The 22,636-nt window shown below is 54.1% G+C and overlaps 3 protein-coding genes and 1 long non-coding RNA gene across 9 annotated transcripts; 2 read left to right on the top strand and 2 right to left on the bottom strand.

Annotated features, from left to right (window-relative positions):
- Positions 1-452: 452 nt before the first annotated feature.
- Positions 453-2,489, bottom strand: LOC137843338 (phospholipase A2, membrane associated-like). Of its 2 annotated transcripts, XM_068658468.1 has the most exons (5): positions 2,186-2,489; positions 1,949-2,035; positions 1,279-1,423; positions 1,029-1,135; positions 453-834 (listed from the first exon to the last, which is right to left on the bottom strand). In XM_068658468.1, exons 2-5 carry the CDS (start codon positions 1,983-1,985, stop codon positions 689-691), a joined length of 435 nt encoding a protein of 144 aa, XP_068514569.1. In that variant the 5' UTR covers positions 1,986-2,035; positions 2,186-2,489; the 3' UTR covers positions 453-688. The 2 variants fall into 2 exon arrangements, with proteins under 2 accessions (XP_068514569.1, XP_068514568.1); XM_068658467.1 differs by lacking the exon at positions 2,186-2,489 and having other exon boundaries at positions 455-834; positions 1,949-2,145.
- A 955-nt stretch (positions 2,490-3,444) lies between these two features.
- Positions 3,445-6,997, top strand: UBXN10 (UBX domain protein 10). Of its 4 annotated transcripts, none has more exons than XM_068658385.1 (2): positions 3,445-3,596; positions 4,811-6,997. In XM_068658385.1, the coding sequence occupies exons 1-2, from the start codon at positions 3,456-3,458 to the stop codon at positions 5,669-5,671; spliced, it is 1,002 nt and encodes a 333-aa protein (XP_068514486.1). In that variant the 5' UTR covers positions 3,445-3,455; the 3' UTR covers positions 5,672-6,997. The 4 variants fall into 4 exon arrangements, with proteins under 4 accessions (XP_068514486.1, XP_068514487.1, XP_068514489.1 ...); XM_068658386.1 differs by lacking the exon at positions 3,445-3,596 and adding an exon at positions 4,016-4,040; XM_068658388.1 differs by lacking the exon at positions 3,445-3,596 and adding an exon at positions 4,133-4,290.
- Positions 6,998-7,153: 156 nt separating this feature from the next.
- Positions 7,154-18,427, bottom strand: LOC137843298 (ATP-dependent RNA helicase DDX19B). Its single transcript, XM_068658384.1, has 12 exons — positions 18,272-18,427; positions 17,675-17,723; positions 17,194-17,247; positions 16,254-16,389; positions 14,374-14,466; positions 13,698-13,800; positions 12,898-13,012; positions 12,158-12,335; positions 11,471-11,708; positions 10,269-10,431; positions 9,624-9,815; positions 7,154-9,047 (listed from the first exon to the last, which is right to left on the bottom strand). The coding sequence occupies exons 1-12, from the start codon at positions 18,326-18,328 to the stop codon at positions 8,986-8,988; spliced, it is 1,440 nt and encodes a 479-aa protein (XP_068514485.1). The 5' UTR covers positions 18,329-18,427; the 3' UTR covers positions 7,154-8,985.
- Positions 17,496-22,284, top strand: LOC137843300 (uncharacterized). 2 transcript variants are annotated; one of them, XR_011089449.1, is made up of 5 exons: positions 17,496-17,759; positions 19,601-19,700; positions 19,804-19,956; positions 20,428-20,552; positions 20,785-22,284. It is a non-coding gene; the product is annotated as an uncharacterized lncRNA (long non-coding RNA). The 2 variants fall into 2 exon arrangements; XR_011089448.1 differs by having other exon boundaries at positions 19,804-20,552.
- Positions 22,285-22,636: the final 352 nt, after the last annotated feature.

Here is a 22,636-nt window from a genome sequence, read left to right on the forward strand (position 1 = left end):
TTGCCCACTTCTTTTTCCTCCTCTAAAAGCACCTTTCTGCCACACCTTGCCTGCCCTTCAATGCACCGTTGTGGTTTGGCTCTGGGAGTGGGTTCGGGGAGCAGCCTTTTTGGCTGAACCAGGTGAACCAGGCTCACCGCAAGGAAATTATTTCATTGGCAGACCCCAGGGAGGTTTGCTTAGTGGTGTGGATTTGTCCCCATTTCTGAACGCAGAGCGCTGGGATTCGAGCAGTTCCGCGCTGGGATAGACCCAGCTGAGAGGGGAGTAGCTGAATTTTGCAGTCTGCATCATATCTCCGGCTTTTGGGGGCTGCTTTTGGTACCACGGCGCATCGGGCAGCTGGTGCAACAGGGTCAGGAGGTGCAAGAGCTCTCACCGAGTGCCACAACCTGGGTGCTGCTGCTGCTGCTCCCTGGTATGACAGAAACACACCACAGAGCACTTCTCGTATCTTTTATTCACATTTTTATTTTACAGTTTTTTTCTGGGAAATTAGATCAGAGGAGGAAGAAACTGAAAACAAACGGCGATGTGTTTTTTGGGGAGCTGGGGGACCTCCTCATCCCACATAGCCTTGCAGAGCAGAGGGCTCCAGCTCCACTCAGTGCCCAAATCACCCTCTCCTTTCCATCGTAATGAGGAAAACCGCTTAAAACCCACAAACACGCTGCTCCCCCCACCCCCTTCAGCACTGGAGCTTGCTCCCTCGGCATCTCAGCTTGAAGTAGAAGCGGTAGGACGGATTGTAGGATGGCAGAGCGCCAGCGAAGCACGACGCCACTGCCTTGTCGCACAGGCAGGTCTCTCTCTTGCACCAGCTCTGCTCGTTACCTGCGGGGGACAAATGCGAAGTTCAGCGGTGTTTTTTCCAGCCCCCAAAGCTGGCGTCAGCTGTGGGAGATGCTGCGGTGGCAGGGGGGGTCTGTGGGCAGCCCCAGCACCCTGCAGGGCATCAGCCCTGCCCGCTCAACCCCGCTGGCCACTGCCACGCTGGGGAATGCAGCAAAACACCCTCTGATACTCACCACAGGTGATGTCCCCGTCGGTGACCTCAAACTGGTAGGGGGTTATCAGGGGGCTGCACTTGCTCTCTCGCAGCCTCCTGTAGCAGCAGTCATGGGCACGGCAGCAGCTGTGGGAGACACCGTGTCAGTGCCAGAGCCCTGCCCGGGCAAGGGAAGGAGCAAACGGCTTGGCAGCAGCGCAAAGTGACTCCAGAATGGTGCCAAAACCCCTCTCGGAGCTGTCAGCGAGGAGCTTTTGCAGGGCACTCACCTGTCGGTGGCGTCCACCGGGGTGCCCCTGCCCCCGATGCCGCAGAAGCAGCCGTACCAGCTGTAGGAGAGCAGCGCGCTCTTCCCCGTGACTGCCTTGATCATGCGCTCCAGCTCCAGAACGCTGCCACGTGCTGGCTGTAGCCCTGTGGAGGGACAAGGGGACAGGGGGACAGGGGGACAGGGGGACAGGGGGACAGGGGAACATGCTTACACCGGCACAGTGTTCCCCGTGCAGCACCCACACCGTGTTGCACACCAAGCAGAGCAGTGAGTCTCACGGTGCTGCTCCCGTGCACGTGAACTCTTCTCGGGGTGCCAGCACGAGACCCTGAGTATCCCCCAAACCACCTCTGGATTTTGTTTGCTTTTCGCAGTGACCGAATTTGGCCTCGCAGGAGGTAACAGTGGTCTCCTCACAGGCCCTGTCTCACTCGCATCCCTTGGCCATCAGTGCCACATCGCCAGCATCAGCCTGGGGTTTGGCAGGTGACAACGGGCCCCAGCGCCTCTTAAAATAAATATCAGCATGAGCAGCCCTACGCCAGGCATTGTGGAGAAACTGCAACATTCAGCCAACACCTGCACACCCCAAAATGTGCCCAAAGCCTGTGGGTTTGGGTGATATTCATGCCAGGTGGACGAGATCCCAACCTCACCACCCAACTCACCGCAAGCCAGCAGCAGGGCGAGCAGCAGATTCCTCATCTTGGTGGAGAAGGGAGCCGAGGCAGCGGGCGGCGAGCAGCTCCCTGGGGCTGTTGAAGTAAGAAGGCAATAAAATCCCACCCTCCTTACCCTGCGGAGCCGAGGCTTCACGGGTTTGCTTTATATAGATGGAGAGGGGAGAGGTCCACCCCCTCCTCGGTCCGTGCATCGCTCAGAGGCTCCTTGTCCTCCCCCCTTACACGAAACCCAGGCGGCCGCAGTGCTCCCTCTGAAACGATGCTTCTGCTCTCCAGGCAGGCACGAAGATCACCACCATGGGGTTAGGTGGCTGGAGAGACGGGACACAAGTGATTTATGCCCAGAAGGTGAATATCTGGCAGGGCAGAGGTGGTTTTTTTTTTTGATTTTTTTTTTTTATGGTTTTCCTGTCCTGACATCAGGGCGCAGGAGACCCTCAGGCTTCCCATGCACGGGCAAAGGGGCTGTGAAATGAGATCATCAGCCAAGCAGGCTGGGAGCGCCATGAAAGCCCCATCTGAGATGCCTTTCGAGCACAGGTCATTGAATCACCGCGCCCGAGACATGATGCAAAGGGAGGCCGAGCGCCGGAGGAGATAAGGAACAAAGGCGGCTATCGCTTCGGAGAAGCCATGGGGCCCAGAGCAAACAGCCATACAAGCGGGCGCTATCGGCATGTGTATGCACAGCTCCACCCTTGGTAATTAAACGTGCTTCTAAGGAAATTTGGACATAAAAAAAAGAAAAAAGGGTCACATGTTTTGTATTCAGAGGATCACAGAATAGAGGAGGATGGAGGCACCCTCGTTGCAAGCCCTGCTAATGCACCAGCACCCGCATGGCACCACAGGGGCTTCCTGAGGGTCCCAGGGACCCTGCACGTGCCACCGTGTCCCTGCTGCCTCTTGTCCCACCCCAGAGAGGAGCCTGGTTCTGGGCTTGGAAATGGTTGGGACACCAGGACATGGGGACACCGGGACACAGGGACACCAGGACACAGGGACACCAAGACACAGGGACACGGGGACACCCGATAAATGAAGCCCGTATCAGACCCACACCATCATTTTGGGCCACTTTGTGCCCATTTCTGTCCCGCATGGCCCCATGTGACGTGTCCCAAGGCAGTTTGTGTATTATCCCCTCATTTATTGCCCATTTCTTGCTTTTCTGAAAGGAGACCTGCCCGCTGCCATTGGCAGCCTGGCTCTGCCAGCTCTCAGCCAAAAAGCCCCCGGTGTGTTGCTTTAGCTCTGTTAGGGTGGTTTTTGTTTATTTTTATTTTTTTTTTTTTTTTAAGGGTGTTTGTGGCAGTTTGGTGTTTATTCGCCAGGTTTCACTCAGGTGAGGCTGCTGCATCGCACTGCTCTGAGGCTACTGCCAAGAAGGAGGGGGGTTAAAACCCGATCCCGAGCACCAACAGGGAGGGTTCAGCGCCGCGCCCTCAGCCGCGGGCCGCTTTTTGGGTTCAAACAGCGCGGTTTCGCGGACATGGCGCCGGGAGGACCGCGGGAGGCGGCGCTCTGCCTAGAGCGGCCGCTCCTCTCTGTGGTAGCGGGGCGGGGCCCGGCGCGCGGCCGGAAGTGGGGCGGTCGCCTTGGCAACGCGGCCGTGTTGGGCGGCGGGCGGCAGGTGAGGGGCGGGCGGCCCGGGGGGGCTTTTTGGGGGCCCTTTTGGGGGTCTCTTGGGGGCCTTGGGTTCTTTTAGAGCCCTTTTGCGACCTCTTGGGGTCATTGGGGCCCTTTGGGGGGCTCTTGGGGCCCTTTTCGGGTCTTTTGGGGGCCTCGGGCCTCTTGGTGGGGTCTTTTAGGGCCTCTTGGGGGACTTTTATGGCCCCTTGGGGCCTTTTGGGGCCCTTTTAGGGCCCTCTTGGGGCTAATTTGGGACCTTGAGGCCAGGCTGCACACCTGGGGCTGGGGCTTGACCCCCCTCAGAGCCCACTGCTTGCTCCCCGTGCTGTGGGACTGCAGCGCTTTGCCCCCCCCCCCACCTTCCCCTCCCATGGGCTCTGTGGTTTCCCCGTCCCAGCCTCTCACAGCAGCACCCAAAGGTGCCGCGTGCCGTGTTGGCACCACGGTGAGCCTCTGGCACATGCAGTGCCGAGGGGGTCGAAGAGCCTCGCTCAGGAGAATCCCACCGTGGTGGCTTTGGGTCGGTTGGGTGGGTCGGGGGTTTGTTCTTTAGGCTGCCAGCACAACAGGGGATGTGTGGTAAGCTCTGCAGCGCATTCAGGCATTCCTCTGCACTGCCTCAGGGCTTTTGTGTCAGCGTTTAGTAAACCAAACCCCCCCGTGTGGGTGCGAGGAGGCTGCGGTCAGTTGCCTGGGTGAGAGTCAGAGCTGCTGTGTGGGAGCCCTGGCTGGGGAGGGCACTGACCGGCCAAACAAACCCGCCACGGCTGCAGTGTTCCCACAGAGCTTGTTCCCTCCCTCCTGCGTGCCATCAGACCATCAGGGATTTTTTTTTAAATGCCCAAAGCAGTCGGTCGTAACCAGAAAGTCCAGAGCAAGAACTTAATTTTTCGTCCCAGGAGCAGCAAAAGGGCCAGGTGCACGCATAGCTCATTCATCTCCCATTTTCACTTCGTTTCTAGTTTCGACAGCAAATCTTCTGCTCTTTCCATCACAAACTTCCTTTGCAAGGGGAAGGGTGCAGCTTTCCAATGCCCTCAGCCTCAAAAACTTGAGGCAATTTGTGACCAGGCGTTAGCACACCGCAGGACACAGACAACACCCCGGATTTTTGCTGTTGTTGGATGACACCCGGCATAAAAGCCACAGGGAGGTTAAATTCTATAGGTTTCGGGTCAGTTCCTGTAACTTTTCCTTCCGCTGCCCTCCCTGCAGGTGTCCTGGGAAGCAATGGCCACAGCAGCTCTTCTGAACTCAGCACCATCTCACTGCTACGTCCCTCCGAGCACCGCAGCCCCTTTCTTTCAGCCAGCCGCCGCCGCCATGCACGTCACCCGGCCAAAATCTGCCAAGGGACGCACGAGGTCGGCCTTCAGTTACTCCGGAGCCTTCCCCTGCAGAGTGCCACCGTCACCAGCAGCTCCCCGCGAGTTCGGGAGCAGCCCCAGAGCCTCGTCCACGCACCCGCCGTTCCCACCCAGCCACGTGTCACCGGAGGAGATCCCCAAGCTCCTGCAGCAAGTGCCTCTGAGGAGCTCCTCCTCGCTCAACAAGTACCGGGTGCTCCCCTCCATCGGCAGAAAGGACACAGCAGCAGAGCCGAGCGGCCAGCACGAGGCGAGCTGGGGGCAGGAGGGTGCTCAGCAAAGCCCAGCTCCTTCTGGGGAACGAGGATCTGCCAGCGGGCTGGCAGAAATTCACATCCCTGGTGGAGGCAGCTCGTGTGCTCAGCGTCCCCCCGAGAAGCCGGGAGGGCAAACGAGACGGGGGAGCCCCTCGTTGTCACCCCGAAGTTTGGAAGAAGCGCTGCAAAGAGAGCCCCAGCTGCTGCTTGCCGTTCGGTCCCCCTCCGGTCAGAGATTTGAGCACTGCTTCAAGCCCACAGACAGCCTCCAGACGGTGCTGAGCGTGGCAGAACAGAAAACAGCGGCCAAATACGAGCGCTGCAGCATCGAGACCACGGAGGTGCCGCGCCGCAGCTTCCCCGACCTCAGCCGGACCCTGCAGGAGTGCGGGATCCTCCCCAGGTCCGTGCTGTGCATCCGCCAGGCCGAGCGGCACGAGGCAGAGCTGTAGGCACACTTCAGGGCGGGATGCCTCGTGTCTCAGCCACCGCAGCATCTTCTGGAGCTTGCTGAGTTCCAAAAGCTTCCCTGGGAGCTGCCTCGTGTACATTACAGGTTGCGTGTTGGAATCCCACCTTGCGTGTACGTACCCGCTGCCTATTGACAGATCTTTTTTTTTTCCATGCGTGTGATTACAAGTTCCTTCAACAGCCGCCAGCCTTTGGCCTTTTTGGTTTCTGAAACTGCTGATTTTTCGTCTCTGGAGGTTGTTCTCTTCTCGGAGCAGGAGGCCTCTTCCGTGTCCTTGTCGTTTGTTTCAGGAAGGTGCCACTTCCCAGCAGGGATGGCGTATCTGGGAAGACAGAAACAGAACTGGTTTGCCCTGTGGTCGTCTCCAGCAGCTTCAGCGACAGCCTCGGCAGCCTCCGACACCTCAAGAGATGCTGTAGCTGAGGTCGAACCCTAAAACCACCTGAAAATAACAGCAAGGACGCACTGGGGCTAGCAGATGATTACCAAGTATTAAAACATGCCTGTGAGGGCTCGGCTACTGATGGAAAACCTCCGCGCAGCTTTTAAGTGTGGCCACGTCACCCCTTTAAGAACAAATAGCTGCTTTTTGGTTGCGTTGACTGAGCAGCAGGGTCTCCTCCTTCGTTTTTCTTCTCTCATTCAGCTCCTGTGACCCCGTAGCTAAGAGCAGGTGGTTGTCAGGATGGGATGATGCAAAATACTCCATTTACGCTGAAACGAGGTGGTCTCCAAGTCTAGCAGGTGCTGCTCTGGGGGTGTTGGCTCGTTCAAAGTATTAATTGGTTTTGACTGAGGACTTGGCTCACCCAGCAGACTGTGTTGTTACCAAACCGCTGTGGCTCTTGCAGAGGGGGTTCATTAAAGGCTGAGAGGGCAACTCGGCAGGTTTGGGTTAAATACAACACGTGTGTGCTGAAAAAATGGGTTTCTGTTGGAAATTCTGATGGTTAAAGGCCATAATTACAAAGAGAAATGTGCAGCTAGCCACATGGCTTGAATATTGCAAGGTAAAGCCACGTTTTCTTACATCAGTGTATGTACATCAGTACAATGACCACTCTTGCTGTCAGGAAGAGGACTGTTTTGCAGGAGAGCTGAGCAGCCACGATGTCACCACACTTAAACCAGCCTTAAAAATGTGGATTTCCCGGTACCGCCAGTGATGGTCGCAGGGAGAACAGCAAACTAGCGTCAGCGCGCAGGGACTGGCACCTGATTTTATGTATGTTTATTGTTTCTGCTTTCAGAATATTTTCATAGCGTGTGAGTAAAACTAATAAAACCTTTTTGGCTAAAAGTTGAACTGAAAGTGATTTCTCTGGAACTGAAAATGTTCACCCCGCTCTGCAGACAGCGCCGGAGGAGGGAGAGCAGCGTGGCCTCCTGGCTGCGCCCCTCCTCACCTGAGGCTTTGAAGCAAGAAAAAGGCGTCCAAGCAAGAAAGGAGCTGAGGCAGCGCTCGGTTCGTGTTCTTTATTCCAATTAAAAGTACATTAGAAACAGCACACAGGACCAGCAGCAGCTTCCGTGACAATTCAACCCGATGCACTGCTGTCGCCAGGTCATTCAGCTGTACTACCAAAGTAGGTGACTGAAACATGTCTTCCACTCTGCACGCAAGCACTCACTCACCTGCCACTTTAAATAGGTTTCCAACAGAATAAAAATAGATACACCCCAGAATACAAAAAGTTTAATTTTAACAGTTTTTTTTTTTTCCCGCTAAAGCCTTTATACAAATTGATAAAAGGGTGCACAATTTCCTAAAATTTTAGGTACATTTTAAATGAGCCTTTTTTTACTTGGTAAAAGGATCCATGTTCCTGTCTTTGAACAGAATATGATGGCCAAAATTGCAAAGTAAATTCCTAGTTAAATTTACAATTTGTACATTTGTTTTGAAGTGATTCCTGCACTGAGTAGCAGGCCCATGGCTGCTCACGCATGTCCCATTTTCCCCCCCCAAGAGCTGTGCACCACTAAGTTCTAGGTCAGGAGCCTCCTTCTCCTGGAAACCAGGCTGGGGCAGCAACCCGCAGGCTTTCAGCTGTGCACGCTAAAATGGTCCCAACCGAACTAAAAGCCACACAGAAGTCGCAAAGAATTCCTTCTCTGGTGAGGATCACCTTAGGGCGAGAGACTGATGACCTGCCTGTCTGCACTACGAGCACAACGAAAGCGGAGGCGCTTCCCCCCCTGAAATTTGGCTGAGCAATTTAACTCAAAACTCTGATACTGAAACATCCTGTAAAGGTAAATTTGGTGTTCTAAAGGTATTTTTTTTGGTCATTACATGCTATTACATTTTTTTTTTTTTTTAAGCCAGACAAATAATTCTGTTACTGGTCAGTGAAGTCCAGCAGTTCTGTACATGATTCACCCAGAGCTTCGCAGCAGCATCTCAGAACCGGCACTGCCTGCCTGAAGGTGACCAACCCCCACCCCAGCGGACACTCTAATTGTACGGAGGTGAATTTATTCAGCAAATCAATTAGTACAGTTCCCTTCACACCGTCCCTCCCTCCCCATCTACCCACCTATAGTTTGGCAAGGTTAAACGCTTCAGATGAACTTCTAGAGTACTTACTTCAGCACTGCCACCACCGCACCGCTTTACGAGCAGTGGCCATTCTAACAAGTCGAGGACAAAGTAAAACAAAATACCGCCCAGCAAAAGCAACACGGCACCTGTGTTAGAGAGTCTGACCTACTGGAGACATCCTTTGGACAATTTACTTAACAAAAAGCTGGGCAAATCCATCAGGAAGCCAGAAATGAGTCTTAAGAGCTCAGAGGAATGCCAAAGAGAATGACATCCTATTTTGTACAGGTTGAGTTTCTAGCCAAAAAACAGCTGCCTTGGTTTTGCTTTTCTTTTTTTTTTTTTTTTTTCTTAACTCATGTCTATTATTTTTTGGCTGCTGAATTTTAACTGATCGCATTTAGGCTGAACTTTACTCCAATTAAAAGCAATAAAGCTCTTTTTTTCCCAGATTAGTTTTTGATAATTACATATTGCCTAATTTTGGCAAGTCTATTTCTTAGAATTCAAAAGATCTTTCCATTTTAAGGCTAGACTAAGAAATGTTAAAAGCTTCTGTAAACATTTCCTCCCCATAGTTGCACGTTTTGAAGTCCAACTGTAATTTTTAAAATGAGGTAATTTTTGTGTACTCATATCTTAGGAGTCCTTTTCGGGACTAGCTGAGAGGCATGCCAATCTGAACGCTGATCCAATTGTAGTGGGAGAGCTTCCACAGCAGGGTACACACCAGTTCCAGCAGCTGTACTTCAGTTAGTTATCTTCTCGATTTCATCCAGGTCGTCAGTGTCCAATTTGTTTATCTTTTTGTCTGTGAAAGAGGAGAAATAAGTCACGCACTGTACCACAGAACAGGGGAGGGAAAGATGCTTTCTTCAGGTCGTCCTGAGTGGAGACTCATCCATGAAACATTTATTCAGGTTTTAAAACTACAACATAAAACTTTTTTCTTTTCTCAAAGGCCCAGCAGGATACTCATACGTTACCAGCTCCACATGTCCACTTTACGGACTACCCAGGTAACCAGCAAACAAACAACTTAGTTCTACTCACGCTGCGTGCAGCAGCTCAGAACTCTGAAAGTAACATTTAGGTACTCGAGAGGCACCTATTGCATGCTGCTCTACAAAATCTGTGGCTCTCACAACGAATGTTACGTGGTAACAGCTCATTATCCTCTTGTATGAGGACAAGTACTGCTTGTCGTGCAGTTTCTTTTCCAAATATTTCCTTTGGAGCCAACTGCAACGCAAAAACGCAGCTCGTGCTCTTCTGCATGCAGTTTAAGGCCCAACAAACATTCATTAGGCAGATCTGCTCAGTATACAGCAAGCCAAAATTCTGCAGGAACATCTGATTTGAGAGAAATAAGCCTGAGGGTACGTACTGAAGTGTTCCTGGATTCTGTTGAGAATATTCATGCTGTGCTTGCTGTCCACCATGTTGATAGCCAGTCCTCGCTTGCCAAAGCGACCTGTGCGCCCGATCCGGTGCAGGTAAGTCTCATTATCAGGATTTCCATCTTTATCCACAGGAAGGTCAAAATTGATAACAACAGAGACCTGCTCTACATCGATCCCTGGTAAAAGAAAGCATCGGATGCCATTTAAACCATTTCATAGCAGGAACAGCCTCCTCTGGCCTGACCTGTGTGTGTTTTTATCAAATATCTAGGTTACTCAACAGCTGAACTTCCAGCTGCTTTCACATAGCTGCTGCGTCGTTGTCTCCAACCTGTACAAAGACTCAAAAACCAGTCTCACACTCTGAGGCAACACCAAAAGTGGCAAAGGAACACAGAACCTACAAGTGCTAACTGTAAACAGATCTCCCCGGGGTAATTACGGGGTGGTTTGACATCTAGCCATCTAGTGACCACACCAGAGAATCCCACTGAAGCGGCGAACAGAAAAACAGCCTGAGCTGCTCAGGTTTATCCAGCACCTGAGGATTCCTCCTCCTTTCAGCAGCTTTGCTTTTTCACATATTGTGTTGACTTGAGACCTCATTTATAACATCTGCCATGCCCTACCTCTGGCGCAGACGTTCGTGGTCACCAGCACCTTCTCTTTGCCCTCTCGGAAGCGCTCTATGACAGCAGCTCGCTGCTCCACCATCATTTCCCCACTGAGCAATGCCACCTGGTGGCCTTCCTTCGACAGCTCTGCCGCCAGCCAGCCAGCCGTCTTCCGAGTCTGAAACAGAGAGAGAGAGATAGGGGTGTCTTTGGGGGGAAGTTTTAATGCTGTAGGACATGAAAAAGCCTCTCCTGGCTAGACTGGAAGTTCCACGGCTGCTCAGTTTTGATGTTTCACAAGGAAATGGCTCCTGAATGCTGTGCCACCTCCTTCACCGTCCCAGTCTGGGCTCCCAGCTCTCATATCAGACATAGGGAAACAGGCATCTGCCACCGCAGGGACCCCTGTACGTGTTTTTTTTGTGCTCTGCTCCTCAGTTTTCACTCTATGAGGAGACTGGCATTACATATGTGCACTAAAGTCTCAAGACCACTGTCAAGAAAACAAAACAACTCAGCTTGGAAAGCGACAGGGTTTGGGCAGAATGAAGCTGTGAAGCCCCACAGAGGCTCTGCACCATGATACATTAAACTGTTTCCAGTGATGTTGTTTTTCCAAGCTCTGTGTCTGACATCCCAAGATAGCGTAAAAGCAAGCTGTTGCAGCAGTCCCCAGATACAGGTTTTATCCTATCTGAGCAAGCTTTATGGGGCTCAGCTGGTGCTATCTGCACTGTTTTTCTAAGATCAGGGTCTTCCATAAAAAAGAAAAAGCCTCGGTGTAATTCCCGGAGAGATCCCAGCTGTGTAACAGCCCATTACCAGAGGGAAATGGGGTCCCAGGAAAAACTGTATCAGATGAACCTCAAGACCTTCCCATCCCTCACTCTGCCCTGGTTTTATCCACCTGCCAACCTCACTTTTTTTTTTCCCTGTAGTTCTGACCAATATTGTTTTGGAAAAGGCTGCATTACCCTGATCTTTGCTTCAGAAGACTTCAAGAATAAAAATGGCCATTGTGGATTGGCCATTTCTTTGAGTGAAATCAGGATATCACTCAAAGCAGCAGCCAGAAAAGCCAAAGAAAAGAGCAATCTGTCTCCTTGGTTACCTTTTGAAAAAAAGAATTATTTTTTTTTCTTTTTCTCAGGCAAGATTTTTAGCACCGACAAATACTAACAAGGTTCTTGGGACTAACATTCCCCAAAAGGACTCACGTGGCAGAAGATCATGGCCTGGGCAATGGTGATAGCGCCATAGATATTACAGAGAGCCTGGAACTTCTCATCTCTGTTATTGCACAGAACATAATACTGCTTAATAGTGTCCAGCGTCTCCTCTTCTCGCTTCAGCTTGATAATGTTTGGGTCAGGAACAACTTTTTGAGCAAACTTCCACACGGAATCCTCAAAAGTTGCTGAAAACAGAAGCATCTGGCAGTCCCTGGGGAGCATCCTGCAAGAGAAGACAAAATGGGCAGGGTCCCCACGTAACAACACCGTGGCCCTGTGACACCCTGATGGGATTCATGCCCCGGGCAAGGCAGAACAATATCCTCAGAGCCATTTCTACGGCTGCCAAGGCTCCTGCTTTTCTCACCAACACCTGATCATTTCCCCATGGAAGGGAGGCATCCAGACCCATATTCTTAAAAATGAATAAGCCTTACTCCAGGGACAGACGTTTTATTCTCCGAGAAAATTAAACTGCTTGTCATCCCCTGACATTCCGCCTCCACTAGCCATTAGGATTACAGCTAAATATATCGTTTTAATCTTGTTGCTTTCTCAGGAAAGACACCAGGCAAGAACATAGCCCCACTGTCCTGAAGTTACAAACTAGCTATCATTCAGAGGAAGAAATAGTTTCCTCCCTACCGGAAGCAACATTCATCAAGTCCTTACCTCTGAATGCGAATGCTCTGATCCTGATGGCCCTGGGTTGCTATCATCACATCAGCCTCGTCTAAGACAAACACCTTGATTTTCTTCGGGTCTATGAATTTCAGCTTGGAGCACCAGTCCAGCACAGTGCCAGGCGTGCCGATTACAATCTGCTCAGAGATCTTCTGACCTCTCTCCACTGCCAAGACACAAAGGGAATCGTTCACGAAGTGGCTGTGCAGAGAGTGAAAAGCTCTGCCCCCTCTCCCTCTCTGAACTAGCCTATTTCAGCATTTGACTGGTACATGTAGCTGAAAGGCCAGCTGTCCTAGTGCTGTGTGTCCCTTCATAGGTGAGAAAGCGAGTGTGTGAAGCATACAGGCCGCACTGCTTCATTCTGGTTTGAAAGATTTAACAGTCAGCACAATTCTTTTAATTCAGCTGTTAGACTGCATCTCCAGACTGCATGAGCAGCTCAGTACAACTCTTTGTATTTAGCTGAGGTTGCGTTAAGGAAGAAATCGTGGTAAAGCCAAAACCATTCAGCACTGCCCCAGTGCCCCCCTCTAGGTGAATTCCCATTGCTTCAAATCTGTACTCGGTACAGGCCTGATACTGGTGAGAACAGGACTCAAGAGTGCTCACCTCTAATACGAGCCCAGCAGAATGATTTGCATGTTTTAAAAGTGTTATGTTCCCGTACTGTATTGCAGCCCCGTTTTTTCATTTGCAGCCTGTTGGTGGTGTTCCACCTTACTCACATTTATTGCCTCGCACAGCATACGCGAGCTTCAGCTCTGGGTAAAACTTTCCCATCTGTTCGATCACTTTTCCCGTCTGAAGTGCCAGCTCGTATGTTGGGGAAAGGCACAAACACTGGAGGGACAGAGGAATAACGAGTGTGAGATGACCACTGCCCTGGGCAACACGACAACACCTGCTTTTAAAAACCCTACTTGGAATTCTACAGAGGGCAAACATGCAAGGAGCTGACCTGTTTGTGATAACCTATCCAGTTCTGCGTTCTGAAACTACGGCAAGGAGTTTATGTGCTACAAGACCTGAGAACATACATTGGCTGCTGGGGGACAAGCATGGATAGTAGTAACAAGGAATCTACCACCTATAAGAACAGCATTTTTCAGGAAAGAATCCTGGCCTTGGTAACAGTGCTCAACTATTTTCTAAGGATATTGGGTTTAAAAAGTCCCTTTCCAGGCACTGCCTGCCCTACTGTCACAGCTCTCTTCTCTTCCATCTCAAATTACACTTCCTCAACCCCTCTCAGCCTGATTTACTTCCTCCCAGAACGGCAACTCCTCACAGGACAACGGCATCCAGACCAACAAAAGGGAGGGAGTGTCAGGAGGAAGCTGTCAGCTAAATCCACACCTAAAGGCTGCCTGTGCTGCCAGCCCCTGCTGAGCTGTTTACAGAAAGAGGACTGCAGGGACAGGTTCAGCAAGCCAAGAATTTGCTCTCCGAGGCCCTGAGAGAAGTCCAGCCTCCTTACGAGGTGGCCCTGCACCACCCCAAGGCCCCACAGAACCAGAGAAGTTACCTGTGGGTACTTGTTCCCGGGTTCGACGCGGCTGAGCATGGCGAGGACGAAGGCAGCCGTCTTGCCAGTACCGGACTGAGACTGCGCGATCAAATTCTGCGGGCTGCAGAAAAGCAGGACAGAGTTAAACACCAGCACGAGCCCAACCAAACGAGCCACCCAGCAATGCTGGACGACAAAGAAGATGCAGCGAGTGCAGGCTTAACCACTTCTACAGCTGTTAGATGCATCGCCACGCTGCGTGGGTGCCCACCGTGGGGCAAAGTTGGTCTCTGCCCCCTACCAACTCTCTTTCAGCCCAAGTGACCTCCTAGTTATGGAGATTTGGGAGGAAAACTTCTGTTCTGCTGTTCTCTGGCAGGACTTTTGCATTATGCACATCTCCCCCTGGTGTTTCAGTACTTCCCACCTTGCAGCTCAGGGAAAGCCTGCCCAGCAGACAATGCAGCACCTCAATTACCCCCCCCAGCCCGGACTGCTGGAGCCGTGCTCTCTAGCAGCTTTATTTCTCCCTGGATTTACCGGCAGAAGCTCCAGGCAAAAGAAAAACCCAAGGCAGCTGTCACACCAGAAACACTGGGGCTGGAGAGCCTTTCCCCACCCTCCCATCCCAAGGCACATTAGGCCTTTCAACTCCTTCCTCTACAGACAAGTAGCAGCAGGCATGCGTACGTACGGTTCAGCAAGCATCATGGGCAGGGCGTTCTCTTGTATTTTTGATGGTCTGTTGAAGCCCATGGCATAAACTCCTTGCAGGAGCTGTGGTTTCCTGAAAACAGAGAGAACAGAGGTTTTCTTTTAAGCTTTGCCTTCAAACCCCTTCAAGGTAAGCATCCCAGCAGGCAGGATTTTGGTAGAACCAAACAAGGGTGGCTCAGCGTTCATCTCACCGAGGTCAGCACAACACCACAGCTAGCCAGGGGCCTCTAAAGAGATCATATGGCTGGAATTATGCTTATTTTTGTTTATTTTTGAGAAAGTTACCCTCTTAACTGCTGTGAAGCTGTGGGCGTATCAAAAAAATTCCCTGCTCACACCTTACTACCTGTGGAAATCCAGGTGTTTCTCCAGCTGAGCAGAAATGCCAAAAAAGCTCACGTTTCCCACTCAGATACAGAAGCAGCTATTCTGCTGCAGGCTATTAAAATCCACTTGGATTTCATTTGTGGACAAAAAATGTGAGAAAAACCCTTACAACTGGACCCAGAGCTGCCAGGCTCTGCGGGCCCGTTGTGATCCCACAGGTGAGTGACTGCGACAGGCACCAGGAAGCTGCAGCAGCAAGGGAGAGCTCAGCGCTGCTTGGAACAGAAGCTTCAAAAAAACCCCAAACCACCTCAGTTTACTACGTCAAGCTGCACGCCTGCCTTTCACACTGCAGGGAAAACTTTGTTTTGCAGCTCCAGAGGCTTCTGCTGGGCTTCTCGCATGTTCTAAAGCAGCTTTTCAGACAAGCCCAGGGATTGTGGGGTAGAGACCATTAATCCTGGCCTTTAGGGCAATCCCTCCTCCTCAGACCTCAGCACCAAAACGGTCGCTCCTTCAAGACCTGAGTATTCGGCCAAGCAGCCTCTGTCGCTACAACCCAGGGGTGTAGCAACACCGCCAGTCCTCAAACACTCACATTGATCTTTCTTCAGGGGAGTTTTGTAGTCTCAGCTGGTGCTTGTGTAGCCAAGGGGATTTGAGAACAACCCAAAATTCAGCTCATGGTGTCAGCAGACTCACCGCCGGCCTCCAGGCGCTCACTGAAGCGCTGTCAAGAAGTGAGCACTTTCCACTCCAGGCAGGTTACTCTTTTCCTGCCCACCGTTTCCTCCTGTTGAGCGCTCCCCACTCAGCACAACACGCTTTTTAAAAAGCCCGTATTACTTTCAGGGGATGGCTCGAACAAAAGCCCTTTGAAACATAACCTTGTGCTGCTCAGCAGCAAGGACAGAGCCCGGCTCCGCCACAGTTGCCAAGGATACACCGCCTCGTAACGCGACGGCTCAATTAGTCTGCTTGCCCCTGTCATTAACTCCCTGGGATTGTTTGCCTTCTGAGAGATGGGAATGAGTCTAAAGGGCACCACAGGCTCTCAGTTTTTTGGGAGACATTCAGCCACGAACGTCCCTGAGATCGTTGGAAACCCAGAGCTCTGGCAGAGGAAAGGCGAGCACCCTTGTGCTTTTTGCTGCTGGATCTTCCCAAATAACCCAAGAACGGGAACAGGAGCTGGTTCAGAGAATATTCTGTATTTCTTAAATACAAATTTGCAGGAACTTAAACCAGAAGCCTGTGCACTTTTCAGTGGTCTGAGGCAGCCAGGAAATCTAACAGGGCACGAGGAGAGCCCACAACCATCTGGTGGGCTCCAGACTCGCATCTGTTCTCACAGGCTCCTCAGAGCTGCCCCTGCTGAGCTCAACAACACTCCCCCCAACCGTGGGGGCCAAATAACGAGCTGCAAAACAGCCACAGGGGAGCCCGTTCAACCCTTCTGCTCTTCAGCTCGGTGCAGAGGAGCTCCTGGCACCACCACCAGCCCCACAGCCCCAAGCTGATGGCACTTACAGGCGCAGCTCCTCGAAAGACTTGACAGAGTAGAGCGGCGAGGTGGGGTCCCTCTGCAGCACCTCCACCTGGTTGGTGGTGTCCACCAGGTTGCTGCGGATCAGCTTGTTGAGCAAGGACTGGGTGGCTCTGTCCTCTGTCAAAAAAAAAGGAGGTGGGAAAACGGTCAGGGCCTGTTTCAGCCCCTGCTCCCCCTGAAACACGGCAAAGTGAAAGGACGCGCTGCACCCAGCCCCAGAAATACCCAAACTCCCTGGTAGGGAGCAAAACTGTGACAGAGCCCGAATTTCCCGAATGAAACGTCTGTTGAGGCACCCCCCACGGTATTCAGGAAGGTAAAGAAAAGCAGGCTCAGTTTTAAGGCCAAGGGGGAACCTGAACACACACGAGCTCTGCTTGTTAAGCTGCAGGTTTCAGAGCCCGCAGCTCAGCACCTAACTGCAAGGTGGGACAGGGCCAAAAGCCCCACTGCCACCTGTGGGCAGACACCTTTTTGTTTCTGTTTTCTTTTCCTTTTAAGGAAGGTTTGAGGACAAACGGCATTTCAAGATTCCAGAGCTGGAACACTCTAAGGGCTAAGGATACGTGAGATCAAAACCAAAGGTGAATTTGCTGCACTTTGCGGTTTTCCTCACGAGTCTGTCCTCTAAAGTGAGCTTCTCATAAGGCATCTTCTGAAGGATTTAGGGCCGTCCCCCACCCCTTAACAACCATTTCAGAAATGCTGAAATGCAGTTGCTTCTGAAATTCACCTCTCTCCACTCTAACCCAGGAGTCCCCCAAGTTATTACAGAACCCAACGGCTTTAAAATTTACAACTAGGTCCCTGGGGCAGGAGCCAAGATCATCCACCCTGGGACATAAGGTGGACTCACTTTAGGTACACAGGAAACAAATCTCTCTTTCCACGTGCCTCGCCATTCACCCGACCAGCACCCACCTTTCTCCTCATCCTCTGTCTTCTCAACGTTGTCGTCCACCTTGACGACAGCACCTGAATTCAAAGAGAGGGGGGTGGGATTTAGGGGATTTAGGTTTGGAATTCTGTGGAAAAGCTACAGAGCAGCTCAGCAAACAGCCCCGTGGCTGTGCAGCAAGAAAACTGAGCAGAGCTCGCTTTGTGTGGCCAAATTGATGCTGGTGCCTGGTCCAAGCCAAACACACCACAGAATTTTGCCATCAAGACCCAGGCAGAAAGAGTTAGCCCAGCAGGGCAAGCTCAAGAGGTGGAAAGTTAAATCATTGCGACTGGCTGAGCAATCTTAGCTTTCTGGTTTGTTTTTTTTTTTTTCCTGCAGTTTCTTGACTGCAGGGTGTTGCTCGGCTCAGACTCCACCATCTTCAGGGTCGTCCCCTCTGTCCCTGAGGGGTTCTGCTCCTAACAGGAACGTGGTGAGACCGCCACAGGGAGTGTAACTCACCGTTGGAATCCGGCTTGGCTTTCTCCTCCTTCAGGTGCAAGCTGCTGAGCTGTGGGCGAGGAAAAACAGCGGGGTCAGGACCCTGGTGGGGACGGGGGTGTTGAAACCCCAAATCCAAGGGGCTGAGGATGGGGACAGGGGACAAGGATGGGGACAGGGGATGAGGATGGGAATGGGGGATGAGGATGGGGCTGAGCGTCCCCAGCACAGGGTTTGTTCCGCTGTTGGGACAGCGTGAAGAAAGGGCACAGAAATGGGGGCAAAAAAGGCGTTTGTGGGGCCTGAGAGGCAGCAGGACCCTGAGCTGAGGCAGCGCCTGGATGCGCCGTGAGGGGAAAGAATGAAGGGGAAGTAGAGAAAAGAGGAAAAAATATATTTATATATATCGCCCCCACAACCTGAGGAGCCGACCCCACGACCGAACGACCCGAAAAATGGGGGGAAAAAAGGGAGAATCGGGTCCCTGCAGCGCTGCCTGCGAGGAGGCGGCGGCCGCCCCCCAGCGCTGCCGGGCCCCGTTCCCGGCCCCATTCCCATTCCCGTTCCCGTTCCCATTCCCCGGTCCCGGTCCCGGTCCCGGTCCCGGCCGCCTCTCACCGACTCCGCCGCCGCCTCCTGCTCGTCCACGGCCAGGGCCCACGAGTCGGTGGCCATGGCCGGGCCGGGCCGGGGCCTCGCCGCCAGCAGCCGCAATGGCGCCGGGCGCGGGGAGGGCGCCTGCGCCGCGCTCCTCAGGGCCGGCGGCTGCACGGGCAGGGCGGGCGGCGTTCCGCCACCGCGGGTTCCGGGGGATTTGAGGGGGAAAAGGGGGAAATAAAGGGAAAATAGGGGAGAATAGGGGAGATTAGGGGAGAATAGGGGGATATGGGGCTGCCAGGGTGCGGTGTGGGGATGGGGTGAGGCTGAGGGTGATGTATGGGAAGGGTGCTGGTCACTGTGTGGGGATGGGGTCAGCCTGAGCCTTCTGTATGGGAAGGGTCCTGGTCCCATATGGGGCTGGGGTCAGCCCAAGCATGTATGGGCAGTGTCCTTGTCCCTCTGTGTGGGGATTTGGTCAGCCCAAGCATCCCTGTGCGGGAAGGATCCTGGCCCCCTGCATGGTGTGGGGCTGGGGTCAGCCTGAGCCTCCTTTATGGGAAGGGTCCTGGTCCCGTGTGGGGCTAGGGTCAGCCCAAGTCTCCTGTATGGAGAGTGTCCTGGTCCCTCTGTGTGGGGATGGGGTCAGCCCGAACATCCCTGTGTGGGAAGGGTCCTGGCCCCCTGTGTGGTGTGGGGATGGGGTCAGCCCAAGCATCCCTATTTGGGAAGGGTCCTCATCCCTGTGTGGGGCTGGGGTCACCCTGAGCCTCCTGTATGGGAAGGGTCCTGGTCAGCCCAAGCCTCCTGTGTGGGGGGAGTCCTGGCCCCTGTGTGGGGATGGGGACAGCCTGAGCATCCCTGTGACAGAAGGATCCTCATCCCTGTGTGGGGTTGGGGTCACCCTAAGCCTCTGTGTATGGGCTCAGTCCTGGCCCCTTGTGTGGTGTGGGGCTGGGGTCAGCCTGAGCCTCTTGTGAGGGAAGGGTCCTGGTCCCCTGTATGGTGGGTTGGGGTCAGGGCCTGCCTCACCGCACGGTATGAGGACCAACCCTGTGGGATGGGACTGGCAGCCAGCCCTCCCCTGCTGCGTTTTGTAGGGCCCAGCCCTATGCCATGATATGGGGCTGGGGCCAGGCCCTGTCCTGCTGCGTGAGGGGGGGTCCCTTGGCCAGGCGAGCTCTTCTCCTAGGGTCTGGGGAGCTGCTGACACCTCCCAGAGCTCAAGAGACCAAAATGAGGCAAGTTTTTACAACTTTGGGACACAAGGCCTGGCCCTTCACACAGCTCTCTGTGATTTTTTCCTTCCCGATAAATCCAGGAAAGTCCCTCAGGTCCCTTTCCACGCAGGTACCCTGCAGAGGCTCCGTGTCACCGAAACCTCCTCAGGACACCAAGCAGAGGGGCCGGGAGCCCCGTGCTGTGCTCCTGGTGTGTGAGCAGCCCCCAGGTGGGTCCCACAGCTCGCCGGTAAAGCAAATAACCCTGCCTCGGCTACGTGTGCTGGTAGGAATCCGGGGATTTTCCCCAATAAATGTTCTTTTCTTCGGCAGAGCCACAGCGAGCAAACACGGAGCAGGCAGCCGGCTACGTGGGCTACTCTGCGGCTGATTTATTTGTCTGATCAGGACCGTAAATCCTCCGGTTTCGGGGCTGAAGTCAGCTTCTGGGGAAGGGAGGGGACTCGGCTGGGGTCTGCTGGCAGGGTTTGTGGATTTTCCTGTGAAAACAGGTCCTAGGTGGGGCCGAGGTGGTTCTCGGTCTGCTCACCCATCCCACAAGAAGGACTTGTGCTGGAAAACCTCAGCCCTGCTGCACGTCCCCTCCTTGGGGAGCCATGCAGCCCCGTCCCCGGTACCTCAGTTTCCCCTTGACCATTCTCCCCATTTTTAAGCCCCAGCCGCCCCGTGTGGTGCTGGTGTCTGGCACCAGCACATCCTGCTGGAGCATCCTCGCTTGTGTGGCGGCCCCATGGGTGTCCTGAGTGCCCCACAGCAGCGAGCTGGGGGCGAGGAGCTGCGTGTGGGGCTTTGATTTCCCCTATGGGGGAAGCAGACGAGCAAAGTGCCGTTTCCCTTCCCGCTGGGCTCCGTGCTCGTCCTCCATCCCTTCCCCATACCCCCGGGAGCAGGAGGGGGCCGCGGGAGGCGATTGTCATGGTTACCTCTCCCCGACAGACACAAATGGCTCCAGCTGACCATGGGCACCCACGGGGGCTCCTCCAAGGCTGCAGCCACGCACCGGGGGCAGCCGGCGAGCCGGGACCCAACCTCGGCGTGCTCACACGTGTGTGTCCACCGAGGTAAGCCCCGTCCCCATCCGCACCCCACCGAGCCCCACTGGGTGGCCAGGAGGGAGAGAGTCAGGGTTATTTTTCTTTATTTTTTTATTTTTTATTATTTTTTCTTTGGGGGGGGGGGAGGCCACCGAGGTGGCCGCTGTGCGGCTGCCCCCACCCCGAGCCCTGGCGCGCCGTCTCTCCCTCCCGTGCTCTCTCTCCCTCCTCATCTCCTGTCTCTCTCCGTGCCTTTCAGAGACAAAAGCAGGGGCTGAAGCAGTGCCGGCCGCCCTCCGAGAGCCCTCCGGCCGCCTTCCAGACCCCCCCAGCCCAGCTGCAGCAGCTTGCAGGAGGGGGGGGGAAGTTGCTCCAGCACCCCCCCACCCCCCCAGCCACCCACCCACCCCCTCTCCCAAGGAAAGGTAAGGAAAAGAAAGCAGCCGATGCTCTCCACTTGCTCCTGCACCTTTTTTGGCTGGGTGTTGGGGGGGGGGGGGTTGGTTTGGGGCGGGGGTGCGGGCTGCTGCTTTGCCAGGCGGTGCAGGATCCCTGTCACAATATTTTTCTGCAGGCAACAAGCCCACACTTGGCAGAGCTGCTGCTTCCCTGCCTCGGCCCTTTCTCAGCTGGTTGGGGAGCCCCTGGCCATGTGTCCCCCCCCCCCCCTTCCCCTGGCTCCCCAAAACGATGCCCCCCCGTCGATGGGGCTGCAGGCAGGGGGCAAGGGAAGGGGGCTGGATGGTGGTGCTGCAAAGCTGGGGGTGACAGTCTGCTCTCCTGGGCAGAAGGAGGGAGATGACACGTTGCTTTGGGGGAAGAGGGGACCGAGCCCATCTCAGTGACCTCAGTGGTTTTGGGGAGCCCTCTGCTCCCCCCATGTGAAGGCTCGCAGCACCAGGGGCTGGGCTGCGTGCTCGGCTGAGCAGCTCTGTGCTGGGATGAGGAGGAGGATGGAGCAGGGTCACTCCTTGACCATGTCCACATCCCCTCTGGCTTGGCTGCCTTTGTTGGGGGCTTGTAAAGTTTGCTCACAGGCGAGGTGCGATGGTAACACCCAAAATTTGCCCTGCCATCCTCCCCCTTGCCCCCCTTCTGGCTGGAGGGGTAACAACCCCTGCTTTTGGAGATGCTCCCAGAGCAGGGATGTGAGTGGCAGCTCCAGGAACCCAAATCCAGCCCCAGAACCCAAATCCAGCCCCAGAACCTGGGGCAAGAGCTACAGCCCAGCCCCTGCTCGGGGCACAACCTGCACCCCCTGAAATCCATCCCTGGGGAGGTGAGGACAGCCTCGGGGTGCCCTTTGGGGCCACACCAGCCTCTCCCACGGGGGCAGAAATCTGCTCCAGCTGGGAGCAGAGGCGCAGGGTGGGGAGCAGCAGCGGTTCTGCTGTTTTTTTCAGGGCAGGCAGGGAACTGAGCACTTGTATTTTGGGGCAGGAGAGGAGCTGGGAGAGGCTCCCACACAGACAGCACCGCTCACGTTCTCGGGGCACATCCTGGAAGCAATCCTGCAAGCTTCAGCCCTGAGCCACGCCACAACAAATACCGCTGCTGTTTAGATCCCCAAAAGCTCAGGGAACGCAGGGGCTTGGTTATTTTGGCTCTGCAGGCAGGTGGGGTGCTGCTTTCCCAGGGTGGCTGCCGGGAACCTTCCCGAGGTGCTGCTGGTGTTCCCACACCGCAGCAACAGGCGCTCCCGTGCCCGTCTCCGCCAGGCACGGCGGCTGTACCCAGCCTGGAGAGCCACTGGATGTCAGTGTTGATTGATACAAATGAAGCCGAAGGAATATCTGTTTTGTTCTTTTTTTCCAACCAGTTGCACAACAACAGGCACCCTCCGAGCAGGGTGGATTTAGGTGGGACCTGGAGGTGACGTTGTTGGGGTGCGAGCGGAGCTGCTCCCAAAACCCTGCTCGCAAAACCCCCTCTGGGGAGAGGCACGGGCTGAGGGCTCAGGTCTGAGGCTCGCTGGTCCCTGTTTGGCCGTGGTACCAGCGTGAGATATCTGCGGGGAATTACCAGGAGGGTTCTTTCTCCCCAGCAGATAATGTGGGGTGGGGTGGAGGGGAAGCAAGAAGGAGGAAAAATCTGGGGTTTGTCGTGGCACG

Source organism: Anas acuta, chromosome 22 (genome assembly GCF_963932015.1).
Source record: "Anas acuta chromosome 22, bAnaAcu1.1, whole genome shotgun sequence".
Taxonomy (NCBI): domain Eukaryota; kingdom Metazoa; phylum Chordata; class Aves; order Anseriformes; family Anatidae; genus Anas; species Anas acuta.

Excerpts from the sequence above, each read along its gene's own strand:
- LOC137843338 (XM_068658468.1), bottom strand. The coding sequence starts at position 1,985 with ATGAGGAATCTGCTGCTCGCCCTGCTGCTGGCTTGCG. Across the intron at positions 1,136-1,278 it reads CCGGTGGACGCCACCGACAG|CTGCTGCCGTGCCCATGACT; the intron begins GTGAGTGCCCTG and ends TGTCTCCCACAG. Across the intron at positions 835-1,028 it reads CGACGGGGACATCACCTGTG|GTAACGAGCAGAGCTGGTGC; the intron begins GTGAGTATCAGA and ends TGTCCCCCGCAG.
- LOC137843298 (XM_068658384.1), bottom strand. The coding sequence starts at position 18,328 with ATGGCCACCGACTCGTGGGCCCTGGCCGTGGACGAGCAGGAGGCGGCG. Across the intron at positions 14,467-16,253 it reads TCTTTCGAGGAGCTGCGCCT|GAAACCACAGCTCCTGCAAG; the intron begins GTAAGTGCCATC and ends CTCTGTTTTCAG. Across the intron at positions 9,816-10,268 it reads CACGAACGTCTGCGCCAGAG|GGATCGATGTAGAGCAGGTC; the intron begins GTAGGGCATGGC and ends TTCTTTTACCAG.
- UBXN10 (XM_068658385.1), top strand. The coding sequence starts at position 3,456 with ATGGCGCCGGGAGGACCGCGGGAGGCGGCGCTCTGCCTAGAGCGGCCG. Across the intron at positions 3,597-4,810 it reads TGTTGGGCGGCGGGCGGCAG|GTGTCCTGGGAAGCAATGGC; the intron begins GTGAGGGGCGGG and ends CCCTCCCTGCAG.